Source organism: Neodiprion virginianus, chromosome 4, assembly GCF_021901495.1.
Source record: "Neodiprion virginianus isolate iyNeoVirg1 chromosome 4, iyNeoVirg1.1, whole genome shotgun sequence".
NCBI classification, from domain to species: domain Eukaryota; kingdom Metazoa; phylum Arthropoda; class Insecta; order Hymenoptera; family Diprionidae; genus Neodiprion; species Neodiprion virginianus.
The window spans coordinates 25,283,283-25,302,287 of record NC_060880.1 but is presented as its reverse complement, the minus strand read 5'-3'; the positions used below and the strand labels follow the sequence as shown (position 1 = coordinate 25,302,287).

The 19,005-nt window shown below is 36.9% G+C and overlaps 1 protein-coding gene and 1 long non-coding RNA gene across 3 annotated transcripts; both read right to left on the bottom strand.

Annotated features, from left to right (window-relative positions):
* Positions 1-5,730: 5,730 nt before the first annotated feature.
* Positions 5,731-6,436, bottom strand: LOC124301798 (uncharacterized). Its single transcript, XR_006907560.1, has 2 exons — positions 6,380-6,436; positions 5,731-5,918 (listed from the first exon to the last, which is right to left on the bottom strand). It is a non-coding gene; the product is annotated as an uncharacterized LOC124301798 (long non-coding RNA).
* A 2,045-nt stretch (positions 6,437-8,481) lies between these two features.
* On the bottom strand, positions 8,482-18,871 carry LOC124302285 (zinc transporter 2-like). Of its 2 annotated transcripts, none has more exons than XM_046758267.1 (8): positions 18,614-18,871; positions 11,142-11,335; positions 10,902-11,012; positions 10,662-10,810; positions 10,241-10,392; positions 9,265-9,466; positions 8,871-9,111; positions 8,482-8,731 (listed from the first exon to the last, which is right to left on the bottom strand). In XM_046758267.1, the coding sequence occupies exons 1-8, from the start codon at positions 18,643-18,645 to the stop codon at positions 8,586-8,588; spliced, it is 1,227 nt and encodes a 408-aa protein (XP_046614223.1). In that variant the 5' UTR covers positions 18,646-18,871; the 3' UTR covers positions 8,482-8,585. The 2 variants fall into 2 exon arrangements, with proteins under 2 accessions (XP_046614223.1, XP_046614224.1); XM_046758268.1 differs by lacking the exon at positions 18,614-18,871 and adding an exon at positions 13,676-14,260.
* Positions 18,872-19,005: the final 134 nt, after the last annotated feature.

Here is a 19,005-nt window from a genome sequence, read left to right as displayed (position 1 = left end):
CAGTCCGCTAATAAAATTTCTGGACTTCCAGGATAAGGTTGCTGGGTGAGTAAAACACTTTTATAATATTTGATGGCAATTGTAATTATATTTCATCTGAAATATTACAAACTTGTCACGTTTACAATAAATTATTTCAATTCATTTTTCGTGCAAGCACATATTCAGTAGCTATGAATAATCTTATACAATTTATTATATTATTCATTGATTAATTAATATTCTTATAATATATAATGGCAATTGTAATTATATTTCATCTGAAATATTACAAACTTGTCACGTTTACAATAAATTATTTCAATTCATTTTTCGTGCAAGCACATATTCAGTAGCTATGAATAATCTTGTACAATTTATTACATTATTATTTAATTGATTAATTACATCAATCCTTACACAATATTTTTGAAGTGTTCCTATACTAAAGATATTCATTACTCTTCCAGGTATTACCCGAGGTGGTCGGAGGTGGACGAGGAGGAGGACGAGCTGGACGAGGAGGAGGACCAGGTGGACGAGGAGGAGGACGAGGTGGACGAGGAGGAGGCGGGGTGGGTCGTGGGAGAGGACCTCTCCTCTCCTCAGAGGAGGGGAGGGGGAGGGGCAGGGAAGGGGGAGAGGTGGGCGGGGAGGGGGAAGGTAAGGGACGGGAAGGGAAGGGAAGGGAAGGGGTGGGGAGGGGAGGGGAGGGTGGCGGGCAGGGGAAGGGAGGGGGGAGGGGGGAGGGAGGGGGATGGGAGGGCGGGAGGGAGGGAGGGAGGGAGGGAGGGCGGGCGGGAGGGAGGGAGGGCGGGAGGGAGGGAGGGAGTGGAGAACGATTCAGTGCAAGCCCCCCACACGCCCACCCGCCCGCCCTTCCGCCCGCCCTCCCTCCCTCCCTCCCTCCCTCCCTCCCTCCCGCCCTCCCATCCCCCTCCCTCCCCCCTCCCCCCTCCCTTCCCCTGCCCGCCACCCTCCCCTCCCCTCCCCACCCCTTCCCTTCCCTTCCCTTCCCGTCCCTTACCTTCCCCCTCCCCGCCCACCTCTCCCCCTTCCCTGCCCCTCCCCCTCCCCTCCTCTGAGGAGAGGAGAGGTCCTCTCCCACGACCCACCCCGCCTCCTCCTCGTCCACCTCGTCCTCCTCCTCGTCCACCTGGTCCTCCTCCTCGTCCAGCTCGTCCTCCTCCTCGTCCACCTCCGACCACCTCGGGTAATACCTGGAAGAGTAATGAATATCTTTAGTATAGGAACACTTCAAAAATATTGTGTAAGGATTGATGTAATTAATCAATTAATTAATAATGTAATAAATTGTACAAGATTATTCATAGCTACTGAATATGTGCTTGCACGAAAAATGAATTGAAATAATTTATTGTAAACGTGACAAGTTTGTAATATTTCAGATGAAATATAATTACAATTGCCATTATATATTATAAGAATATTAATTAATCAATGAATAATATAATAAATTGTATAAGATTATTCATAGCTACTGAATATGTGCTTGCACGAAAAATGAATTGAAATAATTTATTGTAAACGTGACAAGTTTGTAATATTTCAGATGAAATATAATTACAATTGCCATCAAATATTATAAAAGTGTTTTACTCACCCAGCAACCTTATCCTGGAAGTCCAGAAATTTTATTAGCGGACTGACAGCTACCGAATTTGGGGTTGCGCGAAAAACGAATTGAAATAATTTATTGTAAACATGAACCAGGAACCACGGAGCGCTTATCCTGGAAGTCGAGAAATTTTATTAGCGGACTGACAGCTACCGAATTTGGGGTTGCGCGAAAAACGAATTGAAATAATTTATTGTAAACATGAACCAGGAACCACGGAGCGCTAATCCTGGAAGTCGAGAAATTTTATTAGCGGAGTGACAGCTACCGAATTTGGGGTTGCGCGGAAAAGGAATTGAAATAATTTATTGTAAACATGAACCAGGAACCACGGAGCGCTAATCCTGGAAGTCGAGAAATTTTATTAGCGGAGTGACAGCTACCGAATTTGGGGTTGCGCGGAAAAGGAATTGAAATAATTTATTGTAAACATGAACCAGGAACCACGGAGCGCTTATCCTGGAAGTCGAGAAATTTTATTAGCGGACTGACAGCTACCGAATTTGGGGTTGCGCGAAAAACGAATTGAAATAATTTATTGTAAACATGAACCAGGAACCACGGAGCGCTAATCCTGGAAGTCGAGAAATTTTATTAGCGGAGTGACAGCTACCGAATTTGGGGTTGCGCGGAAAAGGAATTGAAATAATTTATTGTAAACATAAACCAGGAACCACGGAGCGCTAATCCTGGAAGTCGAGAAATTTTATTAGCGGACTGACAGCTACCGAATTTGGGGTTGCGCGAAAAACGAATTGAAATAATTTATTGTAAACATGAACCAGGAACCACGGAGCGCTTATCCTGGAAGTCGAGAAATTTTATTAGCGGACTGACAGCTACCGAATTTGGGGTTGCGCGAAAAACGAATTGAAATAATTTATTGTAAACATGAACCAGGAACCACGGAGCGCTAATCCTGGAAGTCGAGAAATTTTATTAGCGGAGTGACAGCTACCGAATTTGGGGTTGCGCGGAAAAGGAATTGAAATAATTTATTGTAAACATGAACCAGGAACCACGGAGCGCTAATCCTGGAAGTCGAGAAATTTTATTAGCGGAGTGACAGCTACCGAATTTGGGGTTGCGCGGAAAAGGAATTGAAATAATTTATTGTAAACATGAACCAGGAACCACGGAGCGCTTATCCTGGAAGTCGAGAAATTTTATTAGCGGACTGACAGCTACCGAATTTGGGGTTGCGCGAAAAACGAATTGAAATAATTTATTGTAAACATGAACCAGGAACCACGGAGCGCTAATCCTGGAAGTCGAGAAATTTTATTAGCGGAGTGACAGCTACCGAATTTGGGGTTGCGCGGAAAAGGAATTGAAATAATTTATTGTAAACATAAACCAGGAACCACGGAGCGCTAATCCTGGAAGTCGAGAAATTTTATTAGCGGACTGACAGCTACCGAATTTGGGGTTGCGCGAAAAACGAATTGAAATAATTTATTGTAAACATGAACCAGGAACCACGGAGCGCTTATCCTGGAAGTCGAGAAATTTTATTAGCGGACTGACAGCTACCGAATTTGGGGTTGCGCGAAAAACGAATTGAAATAATTTATTGTAAACATGAACCAGGAACCACGGAGCGCTAATCCTGGAAGTCGAGAAATTTTATTAGCGGAGTGACAGCTACCGAATTTGGGGTTGCGCGGAAAAGTAATTGAAATAATTTATTGTAAACATAAACCAGGAACCACGGAGCGCTAATCCTGGAAGTCGAGAAATTTTATTAGCGGACTGACAGCTACCGAATTTGGGGTTGCGCGAAAAACGAATTGAAATAATTTATTGTAAACATGAACCAGGAACCACGGAGCGCTTATCCTGGAAGTCGAGAAATTTTATTAGCGGACTGACAGCTACCGAATTTGGGGTTGCGCGAAAAACGAATTGAAATAATTTATTGTAAACATGAACCAGGAACCACGGAGCGCTTATCCTGGAAGTCGAGAAATTTTATTAGCGGAGTGACAGCTACCAAATTTGGGGTTGCGCGATAAACGAATTGAAATAATTTATTGTAAACATGAACCAGGAACCACGGAGCGCTTATCCTGGAAGTCGAGTTTCACCGCGTAGCGGACCCGGAGCGCGGGATCCGGGAGGTTGAGAACCCGGTACTCGAAATACGTAGCGGAGCCGAAGCGCGGATCCGGGAGGATGAGAACCCCGTACTCGAAATTTGCGGAGCGCGACTCTCATCCGTCCGCTCTACTGCGCGGTTGTTTCCAGACTGAGGAATTCGGCTAGCTGATTTTGAATTGGTGACGTCACTTTCTGAACGTCCGACATCCAAACTATGGTTTCGAACTTTGATACTATGTATGATGATGTATGATGTACGATGTATGATGTACGATGTATGATGTATGATGTATAAGGTATGATGATATGATATGATGTATAATGATTTTAGCTTTCACATTTCATACAAGAAATACGCACTTTATCTCTCCTGCCGATTCCAGACTCAAGCGGCCAGGCCCTTCGATGGTCAGCCGTTGACTGAAGATATATTCTTCAGTGAACGGGTCGGCTAATAACGCTGCCGTTCTGCGACAGTTGGATGATGAAAAATTTCGCTCGTATCTTTCAAATGTGTGTTAAAATACACTCGAAGTGTTAAGAAGCGTCGTTCTTTCTCTCCCTATCACATTTCTAGGTCTTTAAACCACTACGCAGCGTTAAATACCGTCTCATATACGAAGCATCCATTTCATCTCGTTCAAAATTAGCGCATCCGTGATGTATTACAGTTACTCTGAATTTTTTTCCATCCGAATACTTTTCGAAAAACAATTCTGCTCCTCTACCCAACGCAGATACTTCACTTGCGACCAGCTAAAACAACGTTTCGATTCTATGCCTATGAAAATTCAAGATCGAGAGAGCAAATGAAAAGTTGTTGGAATAATTATGAATACTAATGTTATGGAATACATCGAGCGCGCGTTGAATAGAATCCCATTTCGAAATGAATAATTCTTCTCTTTTCATATCATAGCTAATCTGGTAACATAGGTAAATAGGATGGTTGGAGGTGTTCGGAAATGTTAGGAGGTGGTCGGCGCTGGCAGAAGGTGATAGGGGGTGGTCGAAAGTGGCCATTGATGGTCGGAGGTGGCAGGGGGAGGTAGGAGGTGTTCGAAAATGGTAGGACATTTCAAAAGTTAAAGTCGACGATGATCCGGTGCATCAATTTGATCGTATATTTGATAAATTATTCCTAAATACATTGAAACATATGTATTTGTAATGAAATATCATCCAATGGGCTGTGTAAACTATAAACTATAATTTCTATCAAATAGCTGCTTTTATGTCAACAGAGCTTTGAGACTCAGTTAAGTTGGATCTCGATTTTTGCCATCGTATGTAGGACATTGGGTTACAAGAACAAATGCGAATTACGAAGAACTCCGTATTAGAGATAAGGATATTTTAGTTCAAGTATACCTATACACAGAAATCCGTATGTGAATATACTAAAACCTCTGTGTTTATTGTAAAAATCTAGTTTTAAATATGTGTACATATGTATATACACATGCATAAGTATACATATACATATATACACATACGTGTACATAAATAATTGCCAAGAAATTAGAAACACTCATAACTTGTCGCAAATAGAGTAAAACGTAAGGTTAATAATATACAAATTACACAAGCGCACCATAAAACGTGGCAAGGGTAATCCTAGTGCAGTGATTGTATAAACTGAAGAAATATACATTTACATATACATGATATAAATTAATAGTCTAGAAAAGAGTATTTAGAGAGCTTATCTAATTCCGATCTTGTCACAATAGATCATTAACATAATCAATATACGGTTAAAGCTGTATTAGCTACATTCACTATTAGAGATAATATTATTTCTCCATTTTTACAGTTATTTAATTTCTTGTACAACAATTTTTCAAATTTCACCGCAAAATGCCCAACGAGTTCTCGTTGTGCAAACACGAGTCAAATTACCTTACAGATGGCATTACATTGATTTTTGCCTTCTCGTGTCGAGTTATAAATACAGGGAAATCTCAATGAGAGCTCATTTCTATGAGATTTATTGTAGTGTTATGTTCGTAGCTGTACCTGTTATTCTATATTATATACTGTCCTAAATTTTAAACACACGGCACAACAATGGCTGAAAGCACAATGGCAAGAAGAGAGGAGCAATTTGCATCTTAATCAATCTTTTCCCCTTCATACGTAGCACAGCGATGTCACGTCGGAGGATATGTACTAGTGGATCACTAGGTGGGGCACAGAACTGAAACATAATTATGTTAAAAATCTTCAACATCTCTTACAGAAAGTAGGTACGTTGCCAGACCTTATATATCAACAATGAATATTCATAGAGGCTATATTCATAAATACTTACAAAAGTAAGCTAATATTTTACCCGCAATTGCTTATTACTGATAACTTGATATGATAATATCCCCTTCCCACCCCTCCCCTCCCCTCACACGACCCACCCCGCCCTACCTACTTCTGCCCCTACTCCTACTCCTACTCCTACTACGACGACTACTCCTATTCCTACTCCGACTACTCCTACTCCTAATCCCACTCCAACTCCTACTATTCCTACTTCTTCTCATATTCCTACTCCGAGTCCTATTCCTACTACTACTCCTACTTCTACTCCTATTTCTACATCTTCCCCTGATCCTACTCCTGATGCTGATTCTACTTCATCAAATATTGTAAAAATGTTAAACTCACCGAGCACGAATCCTCGTCCTCCACCTCGTCCACCTCGACCACCTCCAACCACCGCCAACCACCCCCGACGACCACTGCTAACCACCTCGGGTTATAACTGGAATAGTAATAAATATTTTCAGTACAAGAACACATCAAAAGTATTATGTAAGGATTAATATAATTAAATGATCTATTAATACGTAATAAATTTCATGAGCTACTAAATATGTGCTTGCACAAAAAATGAATTGAAATAATTTATTGTAAACATGAAAAGTTTGAAATATTTTAGATGAAATATAATTACAATTGCCATCAAATATTATAAAAGTGTTTTATTCACCGTGCAGAAGTCCTTGTCCTCCTCGTCCGCCTTGTTCTCCTCGTCCTCCTTGTCCTGCTCCTCCTCGTCCACCTCGATCAGCCGCAACCACCCCTATCCACCTCCAACCACCTCCAAACACCTCCAACGACCACCGCTAACCACCTCGGGTTGTACTGCGAATACTAATAAATGAGCGCTTGTCCCGGAAGTCAAGTTTCACCAGGTAGTGCACCTTGAATGCAGAAACTATGGAGCGCTTGTTCTCGAAGTCGAGTTTCACCAGGTAGCGGACCTGGAGCGCAGGATCCAGGAGGTAGAGAACCCGGTACTCAAAATTTGCGGAGCGCGATTCTCATACGTCCGCTCTACTGCGCGGTCGTTTCCGGACTGAGGAATTCGGCTAACTGATTTTCTTCTACACAGATCAAGAGAGAAAATATTTTTGGTGCCGTCACTTTCTGAACATCCAAAATTTGGTTTCGAACTTTAATACTATGTATGTATGATGATATGATGTATGATGTATGATGTATGATGACTAGTTTTCACATTTCAGACAAGAAATACACACTTTATCCTTCCGGCCGATTCCAGACTCAAACAATTTTCGCTCGTACTTTTCAAATGTGTGTTTGAATAAACTCGAAGTTTTAAGAAGCTTCGTTCTTTCTGTCCCTATCAAAAAAAATCGCCAACGGTCACCTTTTTATGTCTTTAAATCAGGACACTGCGTTAAATACTGTCTCATATACGGAGCATCCATTTCATCTTGATCAAAATTAACGCATCCGTGATGTATTACAGTTACTCTGCATTTTTTCCCATACGAATACTTTTCGAAAAACAATTCTGCTTCTCTACCCAACGTAGATACTTCACTTGCGACTAGCTAAAACAGCGCTTCGATTCTATGCCTACGAAAATTCAAGATCGAGAAAGCAAATGAAAAGTTGTTGGAATAATTATGAATATTAATGTTATGGAATACGTCGAGAGCGTGTCGAATAGAATCCCATTTCGAAATCAATAATTCTTCTATTTTCATATTATAGACGTATCATTGTAGATAATTTAGTTTGTCTCCTGGAAAATTATCAAATTCATAGTATGCATCACGTATTAATCGTAAATGAATCATATATATTAATATCGCACATGGACCGCATATACATATATACTTTTTGGTCTCTGCATCATTATTACATCTGATACAGACATCGAAACTCCACTACTGAACGAACATACAACAAGATGTCGAATCAATGTCAGGAAATTTTTCAAATGATCACTGTCGCTGACTGTCTAAGCAGAAGCCTATTCGCTCGTAGCAACATACACGACTATCGGGCATGGCAGTTACGGATCGTGATTATTAATATTATAATACAATGTTTTGAGAATAATTAAATTTTCGTTGTATTTTCAAATTTGTTTGCAGCATTCATTCAATCAAGATATCTCTCGCTCTAAGTCACGTCCGGTGAATCCAGAATTGTAAGGAAGCAATAATTCATGAATACACATTCAACATACATTTCATCTGCCAGTCTTAGCATTTGAATTTAAAGTTGACATGAATAAATTTACTTTCTATGCCTCTCTTCGTGCAGTTTGTATTTTCGCTGCATTTTCAGAACGTGATACAAATTGCTTTCAGTATACAGTGTGCTATGATCATCTACTGAAGGATATTATCTTATTTCAATCTATGCTACGATTGAGAACGTTACCAGACCTTATAACTAATTATATATATAAAGCATCTAAAAAAAAAAAAAAAAAATTGTCATCCATCTAAATGTGTAATACTACCTATGGTAGAGTTTATTTTTACAATGATTTAAAATGATCTTTACTCTAATGAAAATTGGTGAACATATAATACACATTCATCATGCATTATATTGGTGGTGACTTGCACTGATGGCAGTTTTCCATTTTTTGGTTAAACTCTTCAATTTGCAACGTCATTTCGAAGAAGTTGTAGCTTTCGTGAATGTTTCTAGTTGCTGTTCGAAGGATTTGTTGCGGCGATATACCAGGCTCTAAAATGAGATAATTCACCATCATTTACTTTTACCAAGTTTTTTTTTACCTTGTAATTCGTAAGGATACATAGCCATTCATGTTTATCCAAGTGAAATTTTTCATAACACAATACAATTGATGCAAGGTGGAACTTACTTATTGCAAGGTGAGCAGAAAGAGCAGTTTTATCCAAGGAAAGAGCCCATATGCGTAAATTGTGGACTCTGATGACACCTTCGATTTCCATGAAAGTACTTTCGACCTGAGAATAATCAACACCAGCTGGAATTCCTTCCATCAGTACGTTTATTGTATCCTTCATTATTGCCATCGTAGTAGCCAAAACAAGAGCCGAGAAGAAGAATGTGCAGATGGGATCTACGATGCTCCATTGTGGCTGAAATATCATTTTTTCTGACTGAACGTGACGAACTGAACCAGATCTTTATAATCATCTAAAATCTAATTATACTAAGTCGAAGTATTTTCAAATAAGAAACATTATAGCCATTATCCATAAGGGATACTTTGAGTAATTGTCAAGCTTTACCTTGAAGTAGATAACAATGGCAGCTATAAAAACGCCAAGACTCTGAATAAAATCACCAATAACGTGAATAAGGGCTGCTCGAACGTTGATATTCACGTCGTGACTATGGCCATGTGCGTCGCCGTTATCACCGTGCGCGTGATTATCCTTCCCACTTGTGCCACCATGAGCATGGCCATGTTGGTGTAGAGTCAATCCCATGCTACAAAATAACAATTATACCCACCAAAAATAAGAGTGATTAATGTCATTTTGATATCTGCAGTTTGTATAGTGCATACAAATGTTGAGTATAGGCGGATTTTACTCGAAACTGCAGTAAACGAGGGACACGTCAGGTTGTTTGATAAAATACACTTTGTAAGATGCAGAATTTATTCTAGAAACAGTAAAAACCACTGTGTGCAGAGTAAAATCTACTACATTTATAGTAAAAAATACATTTGACATGGGTATTTTTTACTAGAAAACTTTGATGCGTCTTTCTTTTCCCGCAGTTCCGAGTAAAATCTACTCTTTTTCTTCTCCCCATGTAAGTGATCGGTCCATACAAGCAAATATTATTTTGGCATCCTCATTAATTGCTATTTCATACGGCAGCATTCAAATTTTCAAAAATGTTTTATCGATATTATAACACTCGACACAACCGCACATTATACTTTCAGCATATTACTGACACGTATCAACAGAGTGCTAAACGAAACATTATATTCTTCCAACGTTTAAGGAAACGGAAGAATTGAACGTCAAATTTTACATAAATTACAACATCTATTGTGCTAGCAACATTTTTCAGTACAATCTGCAGTAATTTTTGATACTACAAGAATGCTTTTCCCAAGCTGCTGACACTGTTATCAATTACTCGAATTTCTAAAGCCTCAAACTTTTCGATCATTAGTGAAATTTCACGTGCTGCACGGGATCCACTTTATTTGATACTGCTATTGTTATTATGATTGTCAACACTTACATGAGATTTACCCCAACGCCTATGGCAGACGTGATGAGCATGACTGTTGAATCAATTTCAAAATCTTTGTTAATTATTCTTTGCACGGCCAAGTATATTAATACAGCAGTCACAACCCAAATCAGAAGGACGGATGTCAGCGCTCCAATGACCTAAGAGTTTAGATCGATTAATAATAGGAACATTAATAACCGTCATATTTACTCATGATGGCTGGTTAGTGTATCATTAGATGGTGGCTTGACCAGTGAATAATCGTGTACCAAGACCGAAGTTAAAATCACTATAAATATAAGTAGACATGTTCGTTGTGCATCAGGTCATTCACTGTTGCCCAATTCACTGCTGTTACACTTCCTCTACATGTAGTTCGGTTTTACGAATCATCGATTAGTTATGAAAATACGAGTGTGAATATTACCTCCGCTCGATACCATCCAAAGGGCATTTTCCTGGTTGCTGGCCTGCTGGCGACCCATATCGAAAATAGAGATATCATAAAAGACGCAAAATCTGTAAGCAGATGAGCAGCGTCTGTTGCGATGGCGAGACTGCTTGACAATACACCACCTGTAAGACAATTCTCAATAAATCTACAGTTAAAGGAGAAAAATTTCACTATTACAAGTTCAAGTTCAAGTTCAAGTTATTGAAACCTTACCTATAATCTCAGCAATCATGAAGAGAACGCAGAGAATACTCGCAATGATCAATTTTCTCCTTGCTTTTTTATCTATTTTGTCCTCTCTATCCCGATGACAATGATCTTCAACTGAAACAATTACAATCTTATACATTCATGGCAGCTTAAAGTATGGTACGGCTGGTAATTCGGAATGATATTCTGAAGAATATATTCAAGCAAAAGGCAAAAATTATTCTTCTGTAATTTGAAACTCACACAAGGATGGGCTACGTTGATAAGACGGGATCGTCACCGTTTCGGAAGCACAGCCTTTCACAATTGTGCAACATCCGGATAACTTTCCATGGACACAAAATATCACCTTCTTCCCCGAACCATCCGGCCCATCGGAGTCGTTGTTGTTTGGTGGTAAATTCGTTCCATAACCAAATCCAGCGTTTTCATTATTTCTGCCGGAGAAAAAGCGATCACATGTAAAAGAATATTATGCTGAATATTTTAGATAGTCATAGATATAATAGGTAAATCATCGCCACTGCTGCCACAGAAAAAGGCGGGGCGTTTTTAGAAAGTTTTTAAACGTTAAATATTAACACGTAATCGCGAACCTTTATTTTCTCGTAGTCAATTATCATTTGTATGTTGGTTTCTCTCAAGATTCGAAAAATCAATGGAACTGTTTATTGAAAATCATTCTCAAGATATAATGATCAAAATTGAAATCATTGTGTGGAACAGAATTTTTCATCAACTTCCACTACACGTACTCCTCAATATTCGTATCACTTTTCAATGCAATCTGATATGAATGAGTTTTAGTTATAATTAGGAAAAATGTGCCTTAATTAGGAAAAATATATATATATATATACATGTATAAAATTACAGCAATTCATACCGATACATTCAATGGGGTTTGAAGGAATTTCACGAATTTTGCGAGATTTTGATACGGTTTGAAGAATGTTTACAGAAATTTCTGTAGAAATTTTTTCGCTACGCTATACTGTATCCTTATCAGACACGAAAAGTTCTAAACAATGTGATGGAGTAAAAACACACTAAAAGCGGAATTGTATCGTGCTGATTTCTATCCTAAAATATCTGATCAAAATCTCTCGTTGGTACATACTATCAAACTTTTTAATTTAAGTATCTAAGACGTAATATATTATACATTATGTTGATACGTAAAATATTAGACAAACAAGGCACGATTTAACGTATGTAATACCTAAGTTGTAAAATCTGTATTTCTATCACTTATGGTTACTTCTTGCATTTTCCAATTCACGTTTTACAACTATTGAGCGCGGAGGAGATACGAATAACTGTACTTAAATTTCGTTCGAAACGCAAGAGGGGCGGAAAAATAATCTCTAATAAATATATGTATGGTGCGTTCCACGGCAATTCGACTACGGTCTAACTCTTACCCTTTTAGATTTGGTCCGCTATTTTTTATATCGTTGTTCCAACTGCAAAAATCACTCCAGTTTTTTTCAGATTTTTCCTACCCGCCGGCACCCCCTCGAGCTCATTAAACGAATACATTTTGACAATGATTGCGATATTTTTAAATATTATGAAAAAAATTATACATATTCTGTGGCCGAAACCAAGAGTATTCTAAGTAGAATTGATGCGGACAGGCAAAACGGTATTTCTTTTAATAATATTTGAAGTAATTAATAATTTTTTTCATGCATTTTCATTTTATTTTTTTTTTTTGAATTTTCAGGGTTCAATATAGTATCTTCCCTAACACAACAACAATCTCTGAATTTCGATTGAATTGAGAAAAAAAATTATAATTCAAAATCATTTTTTTAGTTCTTATTATATGATAATTTTAAATTTTTTGAAAAATTGATTTTACATAGTATATAACTGTATACATAAACTTATAACATACACATGTACAATAGTTCCGATAAGGATACTAAAGTTTACGTACATTGGTGATAAAAAGCAGTAACTGCCCAACGCCTCTATGCAATAATAATTTTAACGTGGCGCTTATTGTAAATTGATTATGATGAAGCCAAAACTTCATTTTGTTAAAATAGCAAGAGCCAGAATAAAAAATACGGGTACCTTTTCTTGCAGCGATATGTTAAGCGTCACGTCTACGTCTCGCTTCATAATTTTTTATATTGAACGCGAGCGAATATTGTTTTGAAACGATTTATGTGGTAAACGAAAGTGGTCAAGAAAACGGGTCTCATTATACAATCTCAGACTGTGGAAAAGCGTGGGTATTCTTTGTACGCGTTTTTGTAATGAATCGATTGAAGTTTTCAAAATTAATTAAACTTTATCACATCGCGAAACTATTTTTTAACTGTATTCATTTGATGGCATACCAATTTTTACAAAATGGTAACACAAATAAAATCACTGGTAAGCTTTCGCCGTCTTATCGACACATCTCAATCAGCTGTAAACTTTATTCTTTACCCAAAAGTGCAGTAGCTTTCAATTGTTTCTTGAAAACGCGTAAAAAAAAAACATTCTCAGCAAGTGCACAAAATATCGTACAATTAACTATACGTGCAATTCAATTCGAAAGTAAATATCTGCGCTTTCGTTATACACGTCCCGATGCCAACATTCCACAGTGAATAACTACAACTCCCAATCCGAACTAATCCACATACCGATGTACTTGTGACAGGTGTGCAATACCGTGGATGATTATTATATAAGCTATATAAATTTTCGAACAATGTAACGAATATTTGGTGTACATGAAATAAATCGGAGGAAAAAGAACGACTGCAACTCACAGCTTGATGGTCTCTTCGTTAATCATGACTATGACTGGGATTGAATATTTTTTCACTGCTACCGAGACACTAAATTGTAGATAATGATCTATTTGTTGAGATCTATCGGTGACCGTACACACACGTCACTGGTTAAATAAACAAAGTACGGACGTCCTTTTTCCCATTCCTTAAGTAGTACTTGGGCAACGTTGAACAAACGCGTTGCTCCTTCTAGCCAGATAACTTGACTCTTCTCAAGATATCGTGCGCGTTTACTGTGTGCCCCTGTAACTGCCTGGTGTTATCACTCCCAAGTTGGAGAGTTTAATCGTAATCCACGTGTATATTTTTATATAAGATAATACGGCAGCCGAATCCGATTGAATAAACTAAATTCCCTAAACTCTGTTCGGATTTTATTCCAGTACTTATCCTTTCCAATATTATTGCGTAATAAGTTTTTCAAAAGTCTCGTATATTCGAATGCCACTGTACTACACCGATTGAGTCATCATTTCGTCTCTGAATCGACACGTATAGATATGATTTTCCGTAAAATCATCAGTATTATTTTCATGTTTCACTTATCAACTCAACTGCGTTGTTCAAGACAATAATATGGCACTGAGATTACTGTAATCAGCGATACAACATAACATGCTGAAGTAATGCGAGGTAATTATACTTCACAGAAATCGATATCAATAATTTTTAGCAAGATATCAAAACTGAATATTTATATGCAAAATAAATGTAGAATTTTGATCCCGAAATTAATAATTTAATCCGTATTAGATCACAAAACGTCAGTTATGTCATTTCGTTCATCCAGAATCTAAATATTTTTTGAAAATACGAATTTGCAGTTCCAAGCACGTTGGATTATTGAGAACTGCTTGTAAGGAACATTAGATTGTTAAGAAATTACGTCCGTTGTTTATCTGTAATTTCCTTACGCTTGCGAATCATTATTGAAGGTCGATAACGATTTTTGATATGGTATAACATTTGATTGCCTATAAATAATCGCAGTTCGCTGATAAGTTAAATCCGAATAGTACGTGGAAGTTGAATTGGCATAGAACTGGATATTAATTGTAAGGTTTCTGTAATACAATAAATATGGAAAATTTTTTGCCAAGTTTCTCCAATTGATTTCACACAGGAAGAAATCGATTAGGTAAAAATTGCTTTGACGACACAATAATCGTCTATCGCTGTCAGTTATCTGCGGTGGTTTCGCCAATTAACCACTTTCTGAAATACGATGTCGTTAATAATCGCCTGCGGCAATACCGGAACGGTAGGAACAAACAATCCAGTAATGCCATTTGAAGACGTGTAAAATTCAGTGTCTTGGTCAATTACACTGAGTAAAAAAAGCGTCCTATTAAATTACAAAACCTTGCAATACATCATCGATTTTATAGTCAAGAAGCGAGACAGCCTCGACCTTCACAATTGGAATCTACTAATTCATTGTTATCCAGGGTCACTATAACAATAACTACATATAAATGAAGAATTTAGATGCTTAAACCCATCTATCTATGACTCGAAAATTTCAGATTACGTATGGCTTGTATATTTGGTTAAACCGCACCTTTGTTACAAAAAAATTACGTTAAAGCAAAAGCAGATTCACGTTTAAATTTTAACATTAGATTCTCTACTAATTATTAAAGCGTATCAATTACGTGTTTTAACACCGAGTTTTGATTTGGTTGCCCCGCAAATGATCGCCCTAAAATACACGAATCTCTAACATCAACTTGTTATTATTAAAACTAATCAGCGAGTTTTTTTTTTTTTGAAACTCTTGGTATCATATTCTTTGAAGACGAAAAACTTTCTTAATTATGTTGAATTGTGTTGTAAGCGTACATAAATGTTGTTCGGCAGTTTAGTGTTATATCATAATGTGCACGTACGCACACATATTATTATTATTATTATTATTATATCATTACCTGCACAACTTATTGACCCGATTTAATTTGTGTTAAATATGTAACTTAAATCAAGTCGACTTCAATATGCACAGGTGTATGTACAGCTGTACGTTTGGACCTAAGTCGATCACTTTATGACATAAGCACACAAAGAGCTATATATGATGTACACATTGTATCGATGTAGTTGCGTTAAAAGATTTACATAATTACAACAGTGTCTCTGTGGTTGATCAGCATTCTTACTGTCTACGGAAGACTAATTACTATACACTGTTAAAAATGTTCGTAAGCATGCCAAGAAATTCGATTAGAGTTTGTTAAAATTAAAAATATACTGTGGCATGTGAAACCAACGTAAATCTCTATTAATTTTACTCTGCAATTTCGAATATCCCATAAGTATAGATTCGGAAATCACGCATGTCGACTTAAAATTCCGTCGTAGGCTGATGACGAATTTCCTAAAACTGAATTCTGATATGTTGAATGTACTGGATTTGAAAAGTTTGGTAACAGTTTTTAGATATTATGGAATTTTCTTCTGAATCTACTCTTGTGCAGGCATAAATTTGATACGAAATCCCTAAGAGTTACAGATTTGAGTAATGCCGAAAAAATTACTATGTAAATTTTGGAATTAGTAATCAGATTTTAAATTTACGACAATTGCACCGTTAATTTACTGACACGTTCTGAAAATTGATTGGATTTCGCTAGTAACTGGGTTTGTAAATTCATTTAAAATTCTATTGTGAGAAGGAATTTTGCAAATATTTATTGAGTGTATTATTTGTCATACCTGTGCGGACCGTCCATTGTATTAAGAATGAAATGAAGTCATAATATTGCATAAGATAGTTTGACGTAGTAGGTAATGCGTATGACTAGTAATCCGATCATTGCGAGCGAATAGGATTTACCCGAGTAGGAACAAAAAATAATGCTAAGATTCTTCTATTCGATTTAAAATGAGTTTTCATCGAGTACAGTTACTGAGAAGTTATTAAAAGTCTCTGCTCACAAGAAGGCAATGAAATCAATTATCGAACCGTTTTTTATCGACTTTTTTCACTTCACATTTTTAGTATACATTTGCCATAAAGTTACTAAAATCGTATGGTAAATTTAACAAACTGTAATTAAAAATTCGTGTATTGAATTTTCAAATTATAAATCGAATAATAATTTACAAGTTTACGATATTTATCGCACTAATGTTTAGTAATTTTACTAAATTGTGCTATTAATTACTAATGACACAATTACTAATAGTAAAATTACTCATTATATGTAGAGTAAATTCACAATACCGAACCCGAATAATGCTTTCTATACATTTTTAGTACATTTCCAACAGAAGTTTTCAACAGTTTAGATGTCTTGCGTCACGTCCAAGGGCAAATATAAAGGCAATCTTTGCAATTTTCACGGCACCAGGTGAATTCATTGAACCGTCCCGGTACTTTATTACTTGATATCTCACCGTCACACACTGAGAAAAATTTCATTTGTATAGTAACTAGAAAAATTCAGTAAAACAGGTATCGTTAAAAGAACTGTTTGAATATTGTTGGAATTACGAAAAACAAGGTACACGTAACCATTTTGCGCTATTGTGGATCCTTTTTTGGTAATTGCAACGCAAAATCAGTTTAATCGGTTTACTCTACTTTTATAGTTACTCAAATAAGGTTTTAACATTAATTTATTGTTGCACAAGCATTAAATTTTCGCAACAGTTACAAGAAAATATAGTAACAGTGATCGTAATGAGAACGTATACTATTACGTATACTAATAGTACCGGATACTAGACTCTCTGGTAGCAGCTACAAAACTAATTTTCATTTTCTATCTAGAACTATATTTTTCGATCGTGGTAAAAAATGAAGATAGTTAAGGACTGAGCGGTAACTGGAACTAAAAATTTCTCTCAGTGCAACAATCTGCTATACATAACCGATCGAAATTGGATTTTATGACATAGAACAGAGAGAAATTTCTCGCTGTGTATTTACTATACAGTCCTTGGCTATTTTCGTTTTTAACGAAACCAAAAAATATGGCTGGTACAAAATAAAAATAAGATTTGTAGCTGTAACCAGAAAATATGTGCTACCATTTCTGTTTATTATGGTCACTCGTACTACATATTACGGTGGTTTAATATTTATATAAATTGATATCAAGGTCTTATTCGAATGAAAAAATGTAGCAAACTTAACAAAGCAGATTTAATCGTTGTAATAACCACAAAATGTACAACAGACGACTATAATCACACTGAATAGTTAATTGTATTAGATTTTATTGAGATTCGAATAATATTTAAAGCGTTGTTCTAACGATACCTATTTTATTACTTTTTTAGTCATGAAAACAAATGAAATTTCTCTCAGTCTGATCCGATGAAACGAATCGAATGTTCTGCCCATAAAATATCAATGCGATTAATCAACGAGGTTTTCGCAACAGCAGTCCCATGTAATCGGAACGATGATTCAACTTGGATTGAGGTGTGATTTATTCTGTGCGATACAGAATTAAACTAGTAGGATATTAGCATCGAGGGTAGACGTCTTAATTGATTTATACGTACACAGTCACGTCCGTCAAACCTTATCTCATGGTCATACACACGAAGACACACAAGTAAAAATGAGACGGAAAAAAAATAGCCACACACCGCGTTTGGTTTAAAAATAATTCAAATCAGTATTTTGTTCGAATTGATATCCTCACCGCGGCCGAACGAGAATGCGTTGACAAATAACAATGGTAAGCATAATCCGAACAACACAGAATTGAAGTATAGAAAACTCCTAAAAAACGCCTCATTTTGCAGATCTCGTACTATTGTCTTGAAATTTTCCACGACATATTTTCTTCAGCGTGCAAATTATGTTTTAAGATAGGCGAAACTATTACAATAATTTCTTTCGAAAGTTACGTTCTATTTCACTATCACCTTATCAGATTACACAGTTAAATGTTTATTTACTTGCTGTATTCGGTATTCGTGGTTCCTTCCATTTCCGAACAGTCACTACTAGGAAATCCTCCCAGAGTTTCATGGGCCAGTCAATATTGGATGATAATAATTGTCGACCGTTTAGCATGAATTTGAGAAGATCGTGAATTCACTTCTGGCGGACGTATGTACAGGCTGACCAAGCAATCTTGCTTTATACTTACGAACACCGTCTGATTCTGACGGCCCAGGAAGTCATTCGATTGTGTTTATAGTCTAGCCCGATGTTTACAAAAATGCGGAAAGATACACGCTTCAAGTACCACTACAAAACCATTGGAAATACTGAATTCCATGACCTACATTATTTCACTCCGTTACACAGCATTTTGTAGTGTACATATCGCGAGATATGAGATTCC

Coding starts and splice junctions, on each gene's coding strand:
- LOC124302285 (XM_046758267.1), bottom strand. CDS start 18,645: ATGGAAGGAACCACGAATACCGAATACAGCAA. Junction 11,013..11,141: donor TCAACGTAGCCCATCCTTGT/GTGAGTTTCAAA, acceptor TAATTGTTTCAG/TTGAAGATCATTGTCATCGG. Junction 9,467..10,240: donor GGCGTTGGGGTAAATCTCAT/GTAAGTGTTGAC, acceptor GTTATTTTGTAG/CATGGGATTGACTCTACACC.